The sequence below is a fragment of the Trachurus japonicus genome, chromosome 3, assembly GCF_045865225.1.
Source record: "Trachurus japonicus isolate A0001 chromosome 3, Traja_1.0".
In the NCBI taxonomy this organism is placed as follows: domain Eukaryota; kingdom Metazoa; phylum Chordata; class Actinopteri; order Carangiformes; family Carangidae; genus Trachurus; species Trachurus japonicus.
The window spans coordinates 37,784,761-37,807,386 of record NC_140909.1 but is presented as its reverse complement, the minus strand read 5'-3'; the positions used below and the strand labels follow the sequence as shown (position 1 = coordinate 37,807,386).

Here is a 22,626-nt window from a genome sequence, read left to right as displayed (position 1 = left end):
TGACTGTGATTTATCCTGCACCAGCTGGCACCTAGAAGAAGAACAACATTTTCCCTTAATATACTGGGTTCTAACTAGTAACTTAAGTTGAATCGTTTATTAATGATGCATAGATTGAAGTAATATTGCTAATAAATCCCAAAACAATAAACATATAGGAATCAACGGTATCTCCTTTGCTCAGAGCTCCCTCACCCTGGTATCAGGCTTGGACGGCTGCCACCTGAACATTTCTGTTACAGATCTGAAGAAAGTTGAAAATACAAATTCACCAAATGGTAATAGCTCTTCTTGAAACATCAGGTGGCTGTAACAAATGTGCATCCCAAATTGCTCAAGAACACCCCTGAACACTTTTAAATGTAAATCAGCTCTTTAACCTCTGCCACTGATTGATTTCAAATTCAGTGTGCTGGAGTACAAATCCTGCAAACTTATCACTTTCTTTTCTCTTTGCGCTGCATAAGTACATGCTGTAGTTTGAAGGTTTGATACCTGGGTTAAATTGTGAGAGAGGCTCAGCCCTGGAACACAGAGTCCCAAACATTCTGTCATTACACACATTGTTATATTTTGCTGTTGTGTGTTCCACTTATGTACTCTTTCCTTAAACAGGCTCCTCTAAGGTGGATTGTGTCTTGAAATGAGTCACCACTCACCACCTGCACCATCCTGTCTCAGCACATAATTACATGATTGATGTGTGTGGACAAGCGGAAGATGATGTGGCGTGCCTTCCTGTTAGACACTGTCAATCACACAGAGAAGAGCTAAACTAGGAACGAGTGGGCAAGTCTTTGCTTTCAAAGTTTGTCAGATTAAAAAGAATCAGACAATCAATAGGCCTGCTGGCCATCACACGACATGGAGGAAAAGACTAATGATGTCAGCAGACAACAATCCAACTGAATTAGGTAATGATTTGTAGCAAGGGGGATTTATGAATCGAGCATGAGGAAGGACGCACATTATACACAGCTTGATTTCCACAGCAGTCAGATTTCCTGCTGTGCTTGCAAGGGAGCTGGGCCTACTTTCTGTTGAGAATGTCTTGAAGTCACTAGTCACAGGAGGAAAAAGCCTTTTTGCTGCTATTTATTAAATAAAAGCAGCAGCAGCAGCAGCAGCAGCTGATTACTGTATGTGACTGCATTATTCAAGATAGGTGCCCTTCTTCTGTGTAAATCTGATGAGTAGCGACACCTTATAAACTGAAACACTGTATGATTCTAATGGTGGAGCCCCAGGTTACAATTCTATTTTCTTAAAGTGATGTGTTTCAACAAACAAGTGTTGCAATCAAAGCACTTCCTCCTGCTCTTCCTTTTGTAGTGAACAAGTAATAATCCCCAGGGGCATATAAACAATAATATACAATAGGGTATTTTTGTCAAAGGATACATGTGCTATAGCATAAAAAACCAAAGGCAACATTTTGTTAATAAAATGTACAGTATACATGTACATAACTGAGGCAAAGTTTAAGGTCTTACTCATAAAAAGACAGTGAGAGTGCAGTTCATCCCAAAATAAAACCGAAAATAGCAAAATAGCATGTGTGCATGCCTCAAACGGCCAAGGAGTGGAATATGAAGAAGAGCCCTGATTGACAAAAGATCCAGCCAAGTACAATTCAAGCATTTACAGTGGCACAATGCCAAAACATCAGCTCAACAAAAATGAATAAACAAATAGCAATATCAAAGACAGAACATGTAAATTACAGACCCGTCTTCATGTTTTTTGGGGATAGAATGAGAAACTGCAATCTTGCGATGGTCTGTGTTTCGCTTTAGTGTACGGCCACCTAGGGTTTTATGGTTCTGTGGTGGTCAGCACTGAAGTTCTGTGTTTGATTCCCAGGCTTCGGGCCTTTCAGGGTGGATTTTGCAGGTTCTCTCCAGCCTCTCCTGCTTCCTTTTCACAGTCCAAAGACATGCACACTAGGTTGACTGGCAAGTGGCAACTCTAAAGTGCCCACAGGTATGAGTGTGAGCATGTGTGGTTGTATGTCAGCCCTGTGATAGACTGGTGTCCTATCCAGGGTGTACTCCCCCCCTCACCCTATGTCAGCTGGGATTGGCTCCAGCCTTGTGACACTGCACAGATAAGAGATGTACACAATGGATTGATGTGTTACCTACAGTAAACTTTTATTTTTGTAAGTAAACTACTAAAGCAGCTTCGAGTGCATTGTCATTACTGTAGGGCTCTACATGAAACCCAAAGATAAAATGACACTGACCTGGCTAACAGAGATACATGTGGCCAAATGTAAATAAAAAAATGAATTAAATCTTATCTGCCAAAAAAATAGCAAAAATGTAATGGATAGAATTTGCTGCCTACTGAGTTAGAAATGATAACAGAACTGTTTGCCTAAAGCCAGTGTAAGAGATGTGTCTTAAAGAGGTCTTGACACACGTGGGACTCTCACACTTACAGTATTAGGGGTTTTCTTGTTGCAGTACTTCTCAGTGGATTTAAGGCGTTTAACCCATTACTGACAGAGGAAAATCAGGGGAGTGTGAACTATGTAAATCAACAAGAATCTTGCTTGAGCTAGCACCAGCTGCATCAGCAAGACTAAATGCAGAATTTAAAAATGGCTTTTAACACCTTGCCAGGAGGACCACAGTCTGAAATCAGCCGTTGGCTAACACTGGCACCTTTACATTTTATTATGTTCATTAATGTGCACTGTACTCCTTAAATAAAAAAAAAGAATGGTACATATTCAAATGCAACAATTAGCAAGTATTCAAAAACACTCATTGGATGAAGAAGAGCAGTGATTTATGGTCTTATGTCAGTGGCGATAAAACAACTTGGTAAGGGAATACTGTGGCTTTTTGTCGTTACATACATACTTAGAGAAAGCAAGTGTATTTTGACATAAACCCCAATTCTACAGGACCAGGCGGGTGCATTGTTTTTTTGCTTTTGGCAAGTTGTACCAAAGACAAATGAAATACAAAGTGTTAGCATAAGTCTAAACTAGCTTTACAGGCTTTGCTCCATTAGTCTATTGTATAAGATGTGGGTAGGACTTAATGTGAGTTCTCTGAGGAAAAGAGGCCATCATAAACCCCTGCTGACATGCCAAGCTATTTTTATTTCTCTCTCCAATTGCACTGCCGTTCAGCACAGCATGAGCTTCACAATCCGCAGTCTAAAAAGCATAGAAAAATGAATTATTACCACAAAAATTGAGAGAGTGGGACAAGGCAAGAGAAGACAGTTAGGATTAAAAAAAAAAAAAGGAATATGTTTGATCGGGTGTCAATAGGAATGAAATTTAAAAAACGACACAGAGGAAAGGGATGACAGTGTTACTGAAGTGAAAAAAAAAAAAACGTGAAATGAGAAACCTTGAAAAAATAAGAAGCAATCAAATGAAAGTTCAATTATAAATGGCTGTCACATCATCTTTTCCTGCTAGTTTTTTTCTTCTCTCTCACTCTCCAAACTAATATATTACAGTTTATGGCTGCTCCACTTGAGAAAAGGTTTGGACAAGACGGAACCAGAAGTCACGGTTCCTCGCAAACTCACAGCAGGCATTTCTGCCCCGCACGGTATGCTGTCCCCCGGGGTAGACCTCACTCTTCAAAACTCTGCCAGATCCATTGGAGAGAGGTGGGGGGCGGGGTGAGCAAAAGAGGTCTCCAGCTACAAAAGAGTGATGGGTGATGTCAGGAGGGCACAGTCAAGCACATGCAGCCCCTGGCTCTGCTGGGACATCCAGTTCCCCCGCATGCCAGTGGCAAGATGTGCTTTGCATAATATCTGAAGAGATCCACTGAACTCTCTGTGTTCAGGTGCCCAGGAACAGCTCATTCATGTCATCAGGTAGTAGTTTACTGCAGCCTACACAATGTGGTGGAGTGTATCACTGCAGACTGAGGACCCGTGGCAATGTCCTTCACTGCGTTGTTATACATTCAGGAAATGATACAGAAGAAGATGGGGAAAAAACATTGTTTGTTATGAATGTGGTCTAACGTGAGGTCACCAGAGGAAAGGTTATGATTTGAAAAGGTATGTTAATGATATTCATCTCTAGAAAGCAGTAGTGTTCAGAAACAGATAAAAAAAACAAAACAAGAAAGCAGCCTCCACTTTTGTATCTTTCATTTTTTTCTATCAGTGCTGTACAGTGGAGAGCAGGAATGAAGTTGTAAAATTTGCCTTAGAGTCAAAGTCAGCTATGACTTTGAAGGGTTTTCAAGTTCAAGTTCAGGGAAACCCCCAATAAAACTTGAGTGGTTAAAAATCCATTGTTTTTAGGTCTCCTTCAGAACAACCCACATGATACTTTCTACTACTACTTCTACTTACTTATTTCTAAAACAGCATAAATTGTCTGCTACATGAATCAAAACATGTTTAAATTTTGCACAACTTTGTTGGATTTATGGGTTGTGGGTGGATTGTGGTTAAGATTAAAATGCAGTGTTGTTGTAGCTGATCTTTGTCACAGTAACAAAATAAAGGTGCAAATTTACTACGTACAGTATAAGTCACTACTATAGCAGCTTTATGAATGGTTCTGCTGCCTGCATATAATCTGCACTGATCATCCTTATAATTGCCTGTCTGTTTCACCACAATCAGAAGACTTTTTTAAATGTATCATTTGGCATCATGGAATAAAAAAAAAAAAAAAATAATAATAATATAATCACAGTTGTTGATGTAACATGCCTTATGAGATTGTTATGTAGTGGCAATTAAAATGGATATGTGTTGCTGGTTGGTATCTGATATCATTATGTTTATTATGACAGTTGGGTCATTCGATATTGTACGCTAATCAATGCAGAGTGCATATTTCTTGGTGGTTTGGCCTGTTGATCACTGCCTTAGTGAACAAGGTTTGAGGTCAGGGGTCAGGTTTCATTTACATCTAAGGATTTGATCTATTCAACCAGCCCAACCTCCTCCTGAATAGACAACAGTCCTAGGATGCTTTATGTTGTTTTTGGTCATTTGCTAAAATTGTCATAATGAAACTCCACAAGCTGTTAGGAAGCATACATTTAACAGTAACACTTTGAATGCAGATATGATGTGAAGACTCAAACATAGAGGTAGATAGGATGCAACATTAAAGTTCAAGATAGGCACTGGGGCTGCAGTAAAGCACTGTTACCTTTGGCCAAGATAAATAAAATGTCTAGTGGAAGTGGATGGCAGATAACATCAAGTCCTGTTTCTGGGCCAGTTCACTCTTACTCTCTCTGTGAGTCACCCATTTTGTTCCCATATTTTTGAATACTGCGCCATGGCTGCCTTATTTTTCTGTTTATTTATTTATTATTTATTTATTGCTTTGTTTTTTTAGCTTGTCACAAACCGACTCTGGCAGAGACAGCCTCGGATTTTAAAGTCGAAGTGATACCCATCTGGCACACCTGTGAGGTGTGGATTGCTCCGTTAAGTCGATGTGGCAGGTTGTGCCTGGGGAGAACAGCGGAAAAGATACACACACACACACACACACACAGACACACGTGTGCACACATGGACACATGCACACCCACAGACACACTGATCTTTAGAAACACTGTGACCAGACCAAAGTGGCAATCAAACGACATTCATCTCTCTGTGGAAAGTTAAAGCATTGCCGATAAGGTAATGATTTTGAGTGAGGAAAAAACACGCATTCGTCCAACTGTCGATGCGGTCAGGCTGTGGACACGCTGCAGCCAGAGAGCAGAAGGTGGCTGGAGGGGGAGAGGCTTGCATGCCGAGCGCTGGCAAAACCACTATAAGCCCTCCCCCACTCTGCTTCTACGTGCACACACATAAACAAACATGCACACACGCCCCAATTCCCCACAAAATATGTTCCTTAGTACCCTCGACATGATGCAAACCACAGATGTCTCTCATGCCCTGATGATTGCTGCAAGTGGTCTTTTTCAAGCTGAGAAACAAATGTTGCCAGGGTCAGTGAATCATGAAGGTCATGTGATGCATCAAATTCAGTTCCCGCCTGTCACCATGACCCCACTGTGGCCCGCAACAGACAGACAGACAGACATCCGAGGAAGAAAAAAAAAATACACACACACAGCAGTGGAGGGTTGGGTTTTGTCTGGGTTTTTGGATTTTGCAGGAGCCTGGCACAGGAAGCAGACTGTCAGTCACTTTGTCAGATTTCTACAACAGTCCTCTTCCATCCCAGGAGACTGCACATGCACTGGAGAAGATAAATAAATAAAGCCATGATATTGCTTGTTTTTATTCTCATTTTTTTTTTATCCCTTTGTTATATTTAACCATAAGACTTAACATGTCTAGAATGATAGGTTGCATACTATTATTCAAACTCAGTCTGAATATATATCACTGCCACTGGAGCATTTATTTAATTGTGCTCCTTGGTGCATGATATTCTTCATTCAAAAAAAAAAAAAAATAGTGGAGAACACTTAAATCGCAGCTGTCAAACTGCAACTGCCAGGACATAAAGTAATGACAGTGGTTATGGCAGAATCAGTGTTGTGTACGTGTTGCTATCGATGGTATAAGTGTATCTGTTATTTAAGCCTCAGCTCTGATTTTAATCACAATAATTGTAGCTTGTAGAGGTATTGAGGTGCTGGGTGAATTGGAGGAAGTATCTCATCCTACATGCTGCATTTGGCCCGTGCTGTCAGACAGGAAATTACAGTTGGAGGTGCCCAGAGAAAACATTTCTGGTCCCATCGAATTTTTTCACAATTCCAACGGTTTTATGGACGTTCTCACTGGCAATTCATTCAGAATTTGAATTTGGCTCCAGATCACCATGGCAATAGTTTTTCCTTCCTGTAGTCAAAAATTGCAATGCCTTTTTTTTTTTTTCATCAAACACCCAAATTACCTCATGTTTTTTTGAAAGCAGTTGCTTGTAGTGACAAAGCCACAGAGAATATCACCCTACTCTGCAGCTCCTCTGAGCTTCATGGCTGCTTTCAGTTCTGCGTTCTGGTTTCACAACACATTTACCTTTGGGTTTGAGGTTCCTCGTTTGCAGGAGGGTAGGTCTGTTGACTAAAGCCATAAACAATAGATAAATAATATTGATGAACCTGTTCAAGGGTACACTGACTGCCCAGCATCAAGAAGCAATGTCAGTACTGTAAGTAGCTGGTAAAGAAAGAGGATATCAAGATCTATAATCACAAGATTATTTCTTTCCAGGAAATTGATGGACACCACAGCAAAGGCATAAGGACAGAAATTGCTCTCATCTGCTGACAGAAACATGACATTAGTGTTGCTCCGCTGTTCATTCCCATGTATAATTACAACATTTCTTGTTAACCTGTCATGTTGTGGCGCTTTTGAAATACAACTGGCCGACAAACCAGAAAAAAAGTTGGCGATGAAGTACAGCACTTTATTTGCTGGCTGGATGGAAATGTACAGATGTACACCAGCCATGACACCTGAGTTGTGTGTGGTATGTTCCGGTATGTGGTTTTTTTTCTGCTGCTCTATGGGGCTATTGGTAGGTTTTCCCTACCGTAGAATGTGGTTTCTTGTTGGGGGTGGTTGGTGGTAATTGTTTCTTGACAAGAGCTTCACCCACAACTTGAATGTTTCTTCTAGACTAGTCATTAAAACAGCTGTTAATGCTAACATTAGCTATGCAGCAATAGCAAAATGTACATTTAGCTCCTTTAATCATAGGCACGCTAATGCCTATAGTGACAGGGAGACCGGATACATCACATATATGATCAAATACCAACTTCCAACTTTTCAGGACCACCCACAGTCTCAAGGAGCACATAGACTGTGAAGTTAGAGAGCAGAGCTACAGATGATGAGCAGCTCATCTGCAACGTGACTAAGTGTTGCTGGAACATTTAAAATGCCTTCACAAAAAAGAAGAAAAAAACTGAAAAAAACTACCACCCCCATCATATCTTTGTTTGGCAGTGTGTTCCAAAATGATTTGTATGAGTGCTTTGCTGATTTGACACCGCAAACAGCTCTTAGTACTGTGGCTCTGCTGGTAAAAAAGTGTGAAGTACAATGTTCTATGTAATTATAGATATGGATTTTCAATTATATTACAGCAAAAAGCATGACAGGAGATTTTCTGTTCAGCTATGCACAGCCGGAAGCCCAGTGCTCCATAGCTTCATCCCGAGACAGTAATGCCTTCTTGGTTGTTAACCATTGGATTAATAACATTTTCTCCCTGGAAAGTACTTCTCTCTGTTGATTGTTGGGGCTGCTTGAAGCTTCTTTCTGCCCAAGACAGAAGCAAGAGAGAAGTATAGAGGAAACAGTAGACATAAAGCTAAGCAAGCGTGAAGGGAATAGGTCAGTAAAATATACTGTCCATCCGTCTTTAATGGGCAAACACTGAACCTTAGCTCACTTCCAGTACTACTCTCTGATGTGTCTGACTTAATACCAGGATTATTTTTCAAGAACCATTGTAAATTTGACAAACATCATTTAGACCAAGGATCAGATCCCTTTTTCTCACTTACATCCAGGAGTAATTTATGCATTAACCACACCATGTCTGCATCTCACTGTAGGCCTATTATGGTTTTTACAGTCAGTGCAAATTTTCCACAGACTGCAGGACTTCACCAGGAAAGGTCCTTGTTTCACTTTCAATGACAAATCCCTACTGTTTGTTTGCAGATATGAATGTCCTTATTTTTCTCTTATATCTCTGAAATCCCTCACCCTTTATCCTGATCCCTTCAGTCCATTTAACAGAAACTCTTATCTCTCCCAGTGTTCAAGTCAAAGAGCGATTGAGCCCCCAGGATTTGGAACCATCTTCCATGACGATGAATTCGAAAATTCACAACAAAACCATCATAAAATATCTGAAATGTCAGAATTATCTGAAATATAATGCATACTATATCATATCTGTGCTTATGTTTGAGTTATGTTGAGAGGTTTTTATCAATAATAAAATATTAACTTTAATTAGTATTTTCACTAACAGTAACATAACATCATGAGATAATATGATCATTCCAACTGGTCACATGTTTTCAATGTAAAGTCCTTATCTGCAAAGTAACCAGTAGCTATAGCTGCCAAATGGATTAATGGATGGATTAAGCAGCAATCTGTGGTTTACAGACCAGAATATTAAGTAATTAATGATAGATTCAATAACATTGAAAGCCCACAGTGTTTAACCACAAGGCAGCTCATGATTGTTGTGGAATTCCATCACCACCTGACTTGCGGACACATATATTTTTTCGCTTTTTCTGTTCCCACTATCCTGTGCTATTTTAACATCAGCAGAGGAGCTTCCTTTACTCTTGTCTCAAGTTTCTAAATATATCACGCTCTACAGCTGTTGCTGTCAGGACTGACCTGAAAATTGCCAAAAAAAAAGAGGGTTTGACACATGGTATACTATATGTAACAGGCTTTCCCTGCCAGATCCGTCTCTGTGTTTGCCAATAAAGCAACCACGACAAATTGATCTGAGAGTGAGAGAGTCAGGAGGACGGCATTCGTAGCTGCCGCATTAAAGCAGAATATCACTAAAATTCAACATTAACTGCCCTGTGACATTTGAGTCTGTGCAGTCACTGCAGAGCAGACTTATTCTCACTATTATCAAGCAAGTGCTCTATTCTGGTGAGGAATCTCTATTATTTGTGAGGTATGAACTGACTGTGCAACTTAATAATTTACAAAGCACAGGGCACTTCTTTTAAAACACAGGAACAATATTATTTTCTCCTCTGACAAATGCTCACATAGACATTAAATATTTAACTGGCAATGTAATAAAACTGGCTGATGTGTAGAATTAGTTATTGAGAGATGTTTCTTTCTATCTATCTATCTATCTATCTATCTATCTATCTATCTATCTATCTATCTATCTATCTATCTATCTATCTATCTATCTATCTATCTATCTATCTATCTATCTATCTATCTATCTATCTATTACCAACTGTTGCTCAAATAGAGTGAAAGTTAAATTTCAAAAACTGACACACACAGCCTCAAGCCATGTACGTGTGTTCAAGTTTGAATGTGCAGTCTAAATGTATGTTACATTACAGTACAGTATGTATTATAGTGAGTGTTACTACACAGTGCCAGAGTTGTGTGCATACCGCTGCTGCACACTTTGCCAGCGGGCACACACAATCCTTGCATTTTAAGGACTCGACACCTCTGTTTTGCTACCCAGTCAGTGTTGAGTCACAACTCCACTCTAACAAGATATCCCGGACAGGGAGAGGAAGGAGATGTGTATTCTGAATGCTAAATAATGCAGGGGGGGGGGGGTTGAGGTGGGGTGGGAGAAAATACAGCTTTTTCATATTCTTACAGGCCAGGACCCCATAATATGTAAATATACAGGTGTTTGACAAATGCCAGTCAAAATGCAACAGGGTCTTATTTTTCATGGGTTCATTTACTGTATTTAACTAGCTGCTACTGTATAGTCAAGCTTTTGATGGATCTCATGCTCTCCTATTTTTGAAAGATGTCTCTGCTAGTAATGAACCCACAGAGAAATATCAGCCAACTCTGCAGTTCTCCTGTTTTTCCTTTTCTTCCTGCTCACTGTTTTGGTTTTCAGCAGTTCTGGTGCAGTCTCTCCGCTCTCATCAGCGTCATTTTCACACACAGCAGACAGCTTATTTCAGTGAAACGGCTCTAAAAAAACTCCACTACCTTTACTGTCAAACACCAGATCAAGTTAGTGACTTGGTGGAGCACATAGTATAGCTGAAGGGCCTGATATTTCCTCACATGCCATTGGAGTTACAGTAATGGAGGAACAGGACTGAATATTGTGAATGAATTACTGCACATGCATGTTACAGTAATACTGTCGAAGAATCCACTGGCTCAAATTATAGAGAAATATACACAGCCTGTTTTCAGAATCAGAGCCTTTATAGAAGTCATTGGGACTTAACTTTGTGATGTCACAACATAGCACTCAGCCTCTCCGCGTTGCCCCAAAGCACCGCCCACCTGAACCTTCCAGGATTTGGTTTGTTTCCCTGAAATCCTCAATGTTTGTAATTGATCACTCAGACAACAGTCAGCCAATCAGAACCAGAGCATCTCCTCTGATTGGTTTACCTACCTGTTGTTGCTGGAGCTCCAAAGTGAAGCCTGAGACATGAGATGCTTCTACGTAAAACCAACAACAAATGTTCAAAACTCCACATAAAACATTAAAACACTGTACCTTTAAACAAATGTTGATATTTATTGTGTGAAGTAAGTTTACTGAGCTGCATGTGTATACTACACTGCATGTGTGTGTGTATTTCCTAGTTTCCTGATTCAGAGAACAGGAACTGCTGATAAAGAACTGACAATATCTGGACTCAAGTCACTGTGAGGAAACATTGCAAAACTGAACTGGGAGCAGAGCTGCAGGAAGAACTGTCAGTCATACAGCTCAGTGAGTCTCCAGTGACAAAAGAGAACTAGGATGTTGTTCCTGCAGCTCAGACCATTTTAAAAGCACACAGTGCTACTTTTATGCTTTTACAAAAATACAAGTCTGCTTGGTAAAGGTTTACGTTGCTTAGACTGTGACATAATTCAGCATAAATAAAGATACACGTAGTTCATATACATAATATATGTATGAGTTTTAATGTATTATTATGTAGGGTGACTACTTAACTGATGTAAATAGCCTTTTGGCTCATTCTGGCATGTTTACATTTGTTATAATGTTTTATTAATGTGCATTGTCCCTTTAAATAAATAATACATATCAGTTCAAAAGTTGATGTGTACCATAACTAAAACATTTTCTGTTCAGAACACGTCCTGCATTTTCAACAGCTCTCCCTGTTGGACTATAGAAACACATGTTAAGCAGATGGATGTGCTACTTCCTCTGGAGCTTGAACATCATCTGCTGCCTTTGGTTTATTTAAGGTGGCATATATTTGCTCACAGCAGATCTGCACCTGCCGCATAAGGGCACCAGTTTCCTCTTGGGGGTGCTTCAGTGGCAGATTAAATCTGGAAAATGTTCTGTGTCATCACAAAAAAATTGTCTAAAGCACCGTGTCACAGAGCAGGTTGCTTTTGCGGCTAAGTGGGATCTAAAAACAGGATAATGTGACAGCAGCTTTATGATCAGCAAAATTGGTTAAGTGAAGAGTGGAAAAATGCCTCCCTTTTTACAGAGGCAAATAAAAGTGCAAATAACACAAATGCACTGGAGCTTCTCTACCTGCTGTCAACATGGGAAGATAATGGTGGTGTTATTAGAGGGAGGGGATGTTTTCTAGCCTGAATAATCCTATGACAAAGCCAGCAGAGAAGTTAACGCCAAAGGGTCATTGCACTGAATGTACCTGAATTGACTGAGCCAACTATGTCAAGAGTCCCCAGCTATTGTGCTTTTGTTTGACAGTTTATAGACCAAGATACCATGCAGGTCTTTTTAGACAACAACAAATATTTCCTCTCCTCTGCAAGAATTAAAGAGATTTCAATCATCACACCACACCTGTTAATTCTCCAGACAGCAAACAAACATGAACGAGAGCGCCTGATCCGTCAAGGTTTTCACAGATAATTTTACCCCAACCAACCGGGCTCTCTCCGCTCTCCCTCTAGCTCTTTAACAGACATTTCAGTCGTGCTGTAGATCTCACTGTGAGAGCAAATTAATGAGGGGTACTAAAATTAATGGACAGGAAAGTGAGTTTAGGAGCTCCCAGGAGTGTGTATACTCAGGATGTAGGAGGAAAACATAATGCAATTCTCCACAAAGTGGTGTTATCCATCCAGAAATATTCATCCTCACTTGGCAGAGACCTTGGGTATAGCAACAGTGCTGAGGGAGACATGTTAGATTAGATTTAGGTGGGAACAGTGGGTTTATTTTCTATAGAATATACAGGAACAATTAATGCATAATTAGACCTAAAATATCTTCTTTCATGTCATTCGTTAATATTTTGTTTTATATGTTTCCACTGTACTGTAAAATAGCATATATCCTCAAAAACAAAAGAGGGAAATTGGCCCAAAGACATCAAATAAAAAATGTGTTAATGTTGCCAATTACATGGTCTTTGCATCATGACATTGCTGGTTGATGAAGCTAATAACAGGCTGTAATTCTTCTTTTTTTTTTTAATATTGAGTGTTTGTCATTTGGAAGGGCTTCAAGGCGTAAGAGGCTGAGCCCTGTGTGTGGTGGATGTTGAACACCAATCAAACACACAAAGTGGACACTGTTCGTGCCAGCCTTTTTCACCAGCAATGACACATTAGAGAAGAACATATGTTGCAGGTCAAATTACACAAATGTTAAGGGAATACCCAGCCATCCTGTTAATGAGAGAGGCTGTCAAAGAGCTTGATGCAGATAAATCCATGTATCTCAAAGAGGATTTATGAAAAATACTCTTTTCACATTATGTAGATGAGTAAAAAAAAAAAAACGCAGTGTAAAAAACATAGACCATATGGATCACTTGGATTACATAACTAACAGTTTGCATGCGATCGCACTTTTTCTTAGACCCACACCACTGCCTTGAGTCACCACTCTATCACTGCTCCCCTCGAGCTGTGATTTACAGCCTTAATGTCTGCGAAAACAAATGTGTGCTTGGTGGTTTAGAGTTTGATCAGGATTTATGTCCCTGGTCAGACATACGCACAAACCATGTTGCCCGGGTTTGGCCTCTTGTTATATTCTGCCTACAATATTGCACAAGGTGTGCATGGGACATATTTGCAAGTCTAACAGTGTCAGAATTGAGATATTTCCATGTTTCCTCAATTCCCAGAGCGCTCAGGACTTCATTTTTAGCTCATGACTGCTCGTATTTGTTTGCTTGTGTGCGTGTGTGCTAATCTCATTTCAGCCTTTTTTTCAGGCCAGCCGAGGGGAGAATTTGAACATCGGCAGCAAAGCGAGAGAGCCGCAGCTGACCACAGTGACGTAAGCTGCACTGATGGGCCAGACCGCTGCCGCGTGCACTAACACACACTCGCGCACACATACACACACCCTCTCACTCACCTATACCCGCATTTCCACGGGGGGAATAACCATCAATTGCTCCTCAGTGTGAGTGTGTGTGTGTGTGTGTTTGTGTGCGGTTGTGAGAGTAACCTGCTTTCCAGTTGCAGCTGTGGTTCCTAGCATTTAATGGACAGACTGTCAGTTCCTGGCTTCTCCCCCCTTCTAATTTATAAATAAGTTCATACACACTGTAAGATTTCATACTTTAATGTATTAAAAGGTTGAATGTGAAAAATAGGTTAATATGAAAGTTAATTTATTCAATGATCATATTACAAGTTAGCATGTTTCACATTCACTGCAGGCTTAAAAGATGTTCCAGCATGCTTCGTGCAACATTTAAAGGCAACAATGCAATAACAAATGCTAAATGATGTTTTGTTGAAATGAGCTAATGCACAACTATGATGCAGACTTTTGAAGTCAAGTGTATCACCTTTCTATTTTGCTGTTTTGTTTTGTTTTTTTAAATTTCATTTCAAAGCTGCTTTGTCCATTAAACCCATCATGATTGCTCTGGATCTCTAACTACATAACGACCTGGTTGCTACACCTCTCTTCCACTGACCTGCTGACGGCTTCAATTAAGCCGCTCATATTGCTCTTGGCGGAAACGCGGCTCGCCCATCCCCCCACTGCCATTTTGCACAGCAATCAAATAACAACTTGCACAAACCTGTGCAGAAAAAAGTTGAACAAAACGATCTCATGATTTTCACATGAATAGTTTTGATTGCGCTCCTCAAGCTCTCATTCACAGATCCAGGCTGGAGAGAGAGAGAGAGGAATGCGTAATCTGTCACCTGAGCACACAACTGATTGAATCATCCAGGCTGTTTAGATATGCAGCAGAGTCGAACGTCATCGGGACTCATCATTCACAGAGGGCTGTGAGTCAAGAGGTCACACAGGCCACGCGCTGCTTGTCAGGAGCGTATCCACTGTTCCCTTCAGCAGCAGTGACACAGGCGTGTGTTTAAGTACCGTGATTCGCCGGATTTGCCGAGTTCTGTGAGCCGCTCACATCATAACTAGACGACATCCCGCTAAGCAGCGGAAGAGAAGCCGCTGCACTCACAGAGTCACTCGCACAAACAAAGACACGCTTGTGAAGATCTAACAGCACATTTCCAACCCCGGCTTCCTTTTGTTTCGAATGATCACTTTATTACGGCGCACTATCTATCTATCTATCTCTCAGCAGCATCCACTTTGCTAACAAGTATAGTTCGTAGTTATACCAGGACAGCTCGGTGAACACTGGTTGCAAATTAGAGGCAAATGTTCTGCCATGCAGTCACATGGGGTCAGATTATTAAGGTCACATTATGAAGGGATGAGAATAAAAAGATAGAGGGAGAGAGTGAGAGACATGGTGAGAGAGGGATTTGCTGTACTTTCTTCTAGGGGCTTGTGAACCATATGTTCAGCCCTGGGACACAATAAACAACACAAGGGGCTCAGCGAGGGACGCACCGACACACACACACATGGGAAGCAGGCTGCAGACTGTGTGCGGGGTTCAGGCAAACGTGTCCCAGTCCGGCGTTAAGAAGCAAAGAGCCGAGTTAAGTTTTATGAAGGGCTTCAGTTCAGCTGGGATACAGCACTCGACTGCAGGACTATTGACAATCTGTCTAATGACCTTAGTTCTCATTATCTAACCATAAGTAAATGAGACATAAATGACTCAGCGAAGACAAAGTTCAGCTTCAGTTTTCAGGGACCAGTGTTGCTGATGCATTCTTGAATCCATTAGAAGTGATAAATGACATGTATTGGCACTGTGGTTGGACCCTCTGTCACACAACTGTTTGCCCTGTGATCACTTTGACATTTTAGGCAATACACTCATTCCTTGGATCAATACAACTCTCATGTATGTACAGTAAATATGTAGCTACAACCCACAACTGATTCGATCAGTGTGGGCCGAAGACAAACAGGGCGAAGCTAGCCAAGAAACAGCCTGGCATATTATGTATCATCAGAGAGTCAGACTAACTATTTCTCAACATTTTTCCAGTCCTTTGTGCTGAGCTAAGCCAAGCAGCTGCTAGTCGTAGCTTCATATTTAATGTACAGAACGCGGGAAGTGGTATCAGTTTTCTCTCTGAACTCGCTCACGGAAAGTGAATAAGCGCATTTCCCAAACTATTCCTTTTAATTGCAAAAAAAAAAAAAAAAAGAAGTCATGTGCACGAGCGCAGCTTTGCAGCAGAGTTCAGTTTTAAATTTAAAAGTATGCCAAGCACATCTAGAGGATTCAGAGGTAAAGTGAAAAACAGAGAGTGAGCACTGAGGCAAAGGAACAATCCCCTGAGATCTCTGTAAAAAGAGAGAGAGAGAGAGATAGAGAGAGAGGAGAGGTGGATGATGGAGAAAGCACCGGCAGAGAGAGAGAGAGAGGGAGAGGTATAGCGAAAGATGGGAGGAGGTGGGGGGGGTATAGCAAAAAGAGAGAGAGAGAGAGTTTGCCTCCAGCCTCAGCACAGAGGAGGATCAAAGGTTTGTGCTCTGCATCTCAATGGACATCCAGTCACCAATACTGATGAGCCAGGCCGTGTGATGCTCTATTCACAGGGTCTCTATCTTATGAGTAAACAAGTAGTCACTGCATGAAAATCAATAGGCATCTTTTGGCCTGCATGTTATGTGGCTGCACAGTTATAGGCATCATGGAAATGAAAATTCAAAGACAGGTTTGTAAAATGCAAAATTGTCAAAAATACGAATATAAAAATAAATAAATAGATAAAATAAATAGACAAGAGACAGTTGACATTTTTACCCTTGTTGCTGACTGGCACTGCTGTAATCGTTACTGTACAGTAAGTGTAGCCATTTTCATCAGATCTACAATGTTCTTACACCTGTAGGTGAAAATTTAGGCCAGAATTGTTTTTTTTTTGTTATCATTTTGCATTAATCATATTTTATTTTAGTTTTTAATTCCTTCATACTGTCATTGTTTGCAATTAAGCACAGCCAATCGGAACCTGCCTTGGATTTGTCTGTGACATATGAGTCAAGTCCCATTATTACATTCAGCACGTTTACCAATATCATTCCAAAGGATGTTTACTCTGTATCTGTGTTGTATAGCTGCAGCTGTGTTTTGTGCACACACTTGTGGCGGCTTCTGTGTCACATAATGCAAACTGACGTTCAATTTAAGCTGCTACAGGAGCAGAGAGAAAGAGATTCGGAAACACACTGCACAGCATGGAATGATCGCTGTATTCTCCACAATGGGGACACAATTTGCCAAACTACTCTGTGTGTAAGCAGGAAATATCCAATCATATAAAAAAAAAGAAAGAAAGAAAGAAAGGAAAGACATCTATGGAAATGTTTCACACAAGAGTCCACAGATACCAAACAGCTTATAATATGGACAATTTGACATGAAGTAATTCTGGAAATGATTTCAATTTTATTTGTGCTTAAGTTCAGAAATGTCATGTGAATTGGGACTGGAGAAGCAAAAGCCTGTTTCTGTTCAGACATAATAAAAAAAGAAAAAAACACATTTCCTTCTTCAGCCTCATTTTCAGGAAACAGAACAACAAAAGACACATGACTTTATATGATGACGGTTCTCTGTTTCACTGTATTGACCCTTTAACCTGCGTGGTTGAAAGGATTTGTCCCAGATTACGTACAGTCACTCATTTCATATTTGTCATAGTAGATAGGATTGAACCTGGCTGTGTTGCACATTCTTCTACAAAGAAACACTTTCTTCCGATAATTAATTTAATTATTTAATGTGTGATGTGGAAGATAAATAGAGGATAGCATAGACAGTTTTTGCCGTGTGATGTTTTCTATTTTCACACATTCCTTATCGAATGGCACAAAAACAAGAGTATCTCTTAATGTTTCATCACTCACATTGTAACTGCAGAGATAAAAGTCAGTGTAAATTGCACACTGAATCATTTGAAAATAAATAAATTAATAAATAAAACTGACGAACACAGTCCGTCCCAGTGTTTCTATGTCTGCTTGGATTAGAGCCTATAATCTCCACATCCATGACTTTAAATGCTGTAATCGGTTTGAAAAATATGATTTTATTCCCTAAACGCCAACAGTAATGAAGATTTCAGCATTACCTCTCATTAGTGTGCGTTTGTCTATCGCAGATGGTTGTAAATCCTCTGACGATACACTCATGACCTCCAGTGGGATTCTGTCCTTTGTCTGCAATTATCCTTTGCAAGTGTGGCATCTGTCAGAAGCATCTCTTCTCTTTCCCACATGGATACAAATGCCATAGTGGTAAAGGTTGTCTGCGACATTCACTATTTATTGCACAGCAAGGCTCGTACAGTCCAAATTTGCCATCACAGGTCTAAAAACAAAACAAAGAAAACATGTTTGCTTTATGAAACCAAATCCCAACTCTCATTCCATATCATGTTTTTGAGGGGCAACATTTCACTTTTGTTGAAACAACAACTTGCATACAAGAAACTAATGAAGACAGTGCCTCGTCTTGGCTCTATGGATGGAGAAACTAAATAATGAGACATTTGTAAACTAGCTTGTTTCATTACTTTGTGTTTTAAGTGTGCTGTTCCGTAACATTGGGGAATCATCCACAGTTCCCTCTGTGCATTCAAAATCTTGAAAGTTTAGTGCAAATTTGAAGAAACAAAATGACAGAAACAAAACAGATAAACTAGGGAAATTATAAGGCAACAATTATAAATATATCAAAAATAGTCATTAGAGAACTATCTTTGTTACAAAAAAGGTACAAAAGTTTTGTCCTGTACCAGTGAGCGCGACATGTTTTTCAGTTCCTCCACCGATTTCACAGCCTTGTATCCCAGCTGGTGGAGTACTTTTTGACACACAGTCTGTGTGTATTCTACCATGTCATAAGACAGTTTCAAACGCCAACTCTCTGCATTAGCTGCTGAATCCCTCACTGTACCAAACTTGTGTTTTGCTGACGGCTCGCTGCTGCCACGGGTGTTTGCGTGTATCCAGTCTTCCACGTTTTTATCCAATGGCAGCCCCAGATAGTCGTAGATCTCCTTTGTCTTTTGAAGCGGATTTCTAGCCAAATCCTCATAGCGAACCAACATGTATTTCCCTTTCAGCCAGTATGGATGGCTGAGACCGGTCGAAACAGAGCTGAGAAAGTCTTCACAGACAACTGTAAGCTGACTCAAGTCTAGATTATAGGGCCGTCTCCCTGTGGCCCTCCAAATACGCCACAGACGATAGGTGTCCCTGAAGGTCTCGATCCGCGATGACAGGATACCGCGCGGGTCTCTGACGAGTTGGATCACTTTGATGTTCAGCCTCGGGTCTTCCACCAAAGCACGTAGATCTCCGATTTCTGGCACGCGAACAATCTTGATCGCCACGTGCCGCTTCTCCCGGCAAGCCTCCGTCGCTAAGGTCATGTTAAGAGTCGCACATTTCTTAACACAGTCCCCTTCCTCCACATTTACATCAGTGGGACCGAAGGCATCGCATACAGGTTGCTGGCACAGAGCTCTGCTGGCGCCACGCCGGAAGAGTTTATCCGTGGTGTGGTTTGTTGGTGTCGGTTTGATGTAGCTCTCCAGGAAATAGAGGTCACAACCGTACAGGCTGCGCAGGAGGTCGCGACTGGCGCCCAGCATCACGCGCCGGTCCGCGGCAATGCGGCTGTGCGACAGACGCGGAATCAGTGTGGTCTGAACATGATAAAGAGGCTCGAACAGGTAGAACACCTCCTGGTGCTGGTTGAGCAGTTGGCCGACGAAGGAGGAGCCGCTTCGGGTGGTGGCCAGGACCAGGATGTGCGTTTTGCGCGTGGAATTGATGGAAAAGTAAGGGTAGTCATCGCAGCCACCGCCGCCTGCTGCTGCTCCCCGCTCAAAGGGAGGTTCTGTCTCTTGGCCTCCCAGACCACAGTTCTGGGGGCTGGGCAACGGGCACAGCTGGAAAGGCTTGGAGGTGAGTGTCCGGATGGCCGTGTACTGGATGGCAATGGAGGCCAAGGCCAGCAGAATCACTGCCTTCCAGGAACATTGCATGGCTGAACCACTTCATTTAGACACAGCGGTCCATGCCAGGTCCTCCCTGTGAACAAAACAGTTTTTGTTTTTTTTTATTCTCAGGAGTGATGTTATTTGTTATTTCACCTCAGTTCAATGAATATAGTCAACACAAAGTACCACAGGGCAGATCAGTCTGCCTGATGCACAGTACGGAGAGAGAGAATATAATAGTATAGTAATAACCTTAATGATATTGAGCAACTTATAATATTATTATACTTATATTGTCATTATATTGCTTATCATAAGCACTTTGAGAGCAATACTTCATTAATGACAGGGACCAAAAGGTCAATATTTTATTCACTTTGGTCGTTATGTTTAATGCAGGATTGATGATCAGCTGTATACTGAATATGAACAGAACAAGAGCGGCCCATAATAAAGGTTATTGTAGCCATGAGACACAATCATGTGACTCAAATCATTCAATTTGTCTCCCATTTCTCCTCCCGGTGCTACGGCCTAATTTCAGAAAATTTAAATAGATTAAGACGAGACTTCTGAGCCCCAAACTTTTGGTAGCTTTCCAATCAGCTGATGCCGACTGCCAAAAAAACACACACAGCCGTCTGAGAGCCCAGACCAGAGCGGCGTGCAAGAATGAAACAGACTTTATACAGTTTCTAAAAATGGAAAGATGCATTATTGTGTTTGTGGCAACGTTTTAAAAGAGCTGCTGCCTTAATATTAGACACATTCCATGTTACTTTATGAGCTTTATGAGTTGAGAATGCACCAAAAAGTTACCCTATGATCATTATTAGTGACAAAGAATAGTTGACTGTAGGCTACTGCAGCACACCCTATATTCACCCTGGCTCCCTGCCTGCTCCATCACGTCTGCATCTAATTCAAGGACCTTGTTTGCACTGATTGGAGAGTCTAAGCATTGTTCTGTGTTCCACTTGTTCACCGGCGGGAAAGAAAGAAAGAAAGAAAAAAGTATTATCCAGCAGCAGAAAGGTAAAAAATTAGTTTAAAGCTTCACTGCCAATGTCATGTCAAGGGGAAATGATGCTGCAAGTGAAGAATTAGATAATCACCGAGAAGATCCATCCCATTCAGGAGCTGATTAAAAAAAAAAAAAGCCCCCACTGCAGTATCAGACTGTATTGTGGGGCCTTAATACAGCTTAGAGCTTTTTTTTTTATGGTGTATGAAAAATAAAGGATCACCATCATCACTTCAGAAGCCATGCATGACGGTAGTAGGGTCTTAAAAGCAGAAATGATGCATCAGGGTGTCTGTTGGGACTCTGCTGAACAACGTGGAGGCACTTTTAAATTCAAAGGAGACTAACAATAAAATACTATACAATAAATACAAACTGCTCAATAAAAAAAATCTCTCCCCCCTCTCTGCACGGAGAGACTTCAGTCGCCTGTTTGTGTGAGGCAGCTGACAATGTTGACGGTTTTGCTTTGCTTTATACTCTGACAATGCAAAATACTGACTTACGTGGCTACCGAAGGCAACACAGGCGACTTATGTTCTAAAGAAAGCATCAGTGCTCTCATAGACAGTTTGAATGAACCAAAAGAAGGGGAAAAAAGCCGACTATACACTGCAGCGGGAACAGGTTAGTAGATTTTTTCGCGATGCAGACATCCTCACCACTGCTGCGATAAGACAACACAGAACAAATGAACGCATCCCACCCAAACGCAAAATGTTCAAAAACATTACTGTATGGACACAAACCTCACATTTTAAAGAGGTAGCGTTCACATTATGTAACAAATTCACACTTGTTTTACCGCTATACCTTGTTGGTAGTTGTAGTATTTTCATGATGCGCTGTATACGTCCATGAATCAAGGCTGCTTCGGTCCTCAAACGTCTTCCACCGCGCGCTTCTTCTCCTCCTCGGCTGTAGGATAACAGAGTAAATGCGCCGGGCAGAGCCAGAGCCGTATTTCCCATATACCGGTGATGGTGTTGTGTGAGTGTGTTTTAAGTGAGCCGGCTGGCTTCACACACACACTCACACGCAGAAATAAGAGATGAAAAAGTGGTGGAGTAACGTTGTTGTTGTTATTGTTATTATTATTATTGTTATTCAGAAGCCAGGCGGTGAAGCTGGAGTGGCCGGGAGAGAGAGCGACAGCCGGGCTTCCCTCAAATGATGCGCAGCGGCTGAGAGTGTGTGAGGTACACAAGGACCGACTGTCTGGACCACCCCAGACCCCTCCCCCTTTCCACCTGCCTCTCTCTCTTTCTCTCTCTCCCTCCCCTTTTCTCTCTCTCTCTTTCTCTCTCACACACACAAACACACACACACACATCCCATCCTCAGTCTCTTGCCTGCCACATCACATACTCAGACCCCCCTCCTCCCTCCTCTCTCCTCCTCTTCCTATGCAAAAACATACTAGGCAGCTCTTTTCACCCAGCCCATGATTCCACCACCATCATTTTTTTCTTTTTTAATAATTGAATGTTTGAACAGGTTTGATTGCTTTGCATATGAAGCTATAAAATGATTTTCCCCTAAGAGCCTTCTGCAGGTTATTTCAG

General features: G+C 41.2%; 1 protein-coding gene across 2 annotated transcripts; it reads right to left on the bottom strand.

Annotated features, from left to right (window-relative positions):
* Window positions 1–17,848: 17,848 nt before the first annotated feature.
* On the bottom strand, window positions 17,849–22,255 carry chst1 (carbohydrate (keratan sulfate Gal-6) sulfotransferase 1). 2 transcript variants are annotated; one of them, XR_015035444.1, is made up of 3 exons: window positions 21,875–22,227; window positions 18,578–20,128; window positions 17,849–18,536 (listed from the first exon to the last, which is right to left on the bottom strand). XR_015035444.1 is itself a non-coding variant. In XM_085772348.1 (2 exons), the coding sequence occupies exon 2, from the start codon at window positions 20,080–20,082 to the stop codon at window positions 18,793–18,795; it is 1,290 nt and encodes a 429-aa protein (XP_085628474.1). In that variant the 5' UTR covers window positions 20,083–20,128; window positions 21,875–22,255; the 3' UTR covers window positions 17,849–18,792. The 2 variants fall into 2 exon arrangements, 1 of the variants encoding a protein (XP_085628474.1); XM_085772348.1 differs by having other exon boundaries at window positions 17,849–20,128; window positions 21,875–22,255.
* Between the last annotated feature and the right edge of the window lie 371 nt (window positions 22,256–22,626).

Coding starts and splice junctions, on each gene's coding strand:
- chst1 (XM_085772348.1), bottom strand. CDS start 20,082: ATGCAATGTTCCTGGAAGGCAGTGATTCTGCTGGCCTTGGCCTCCATT.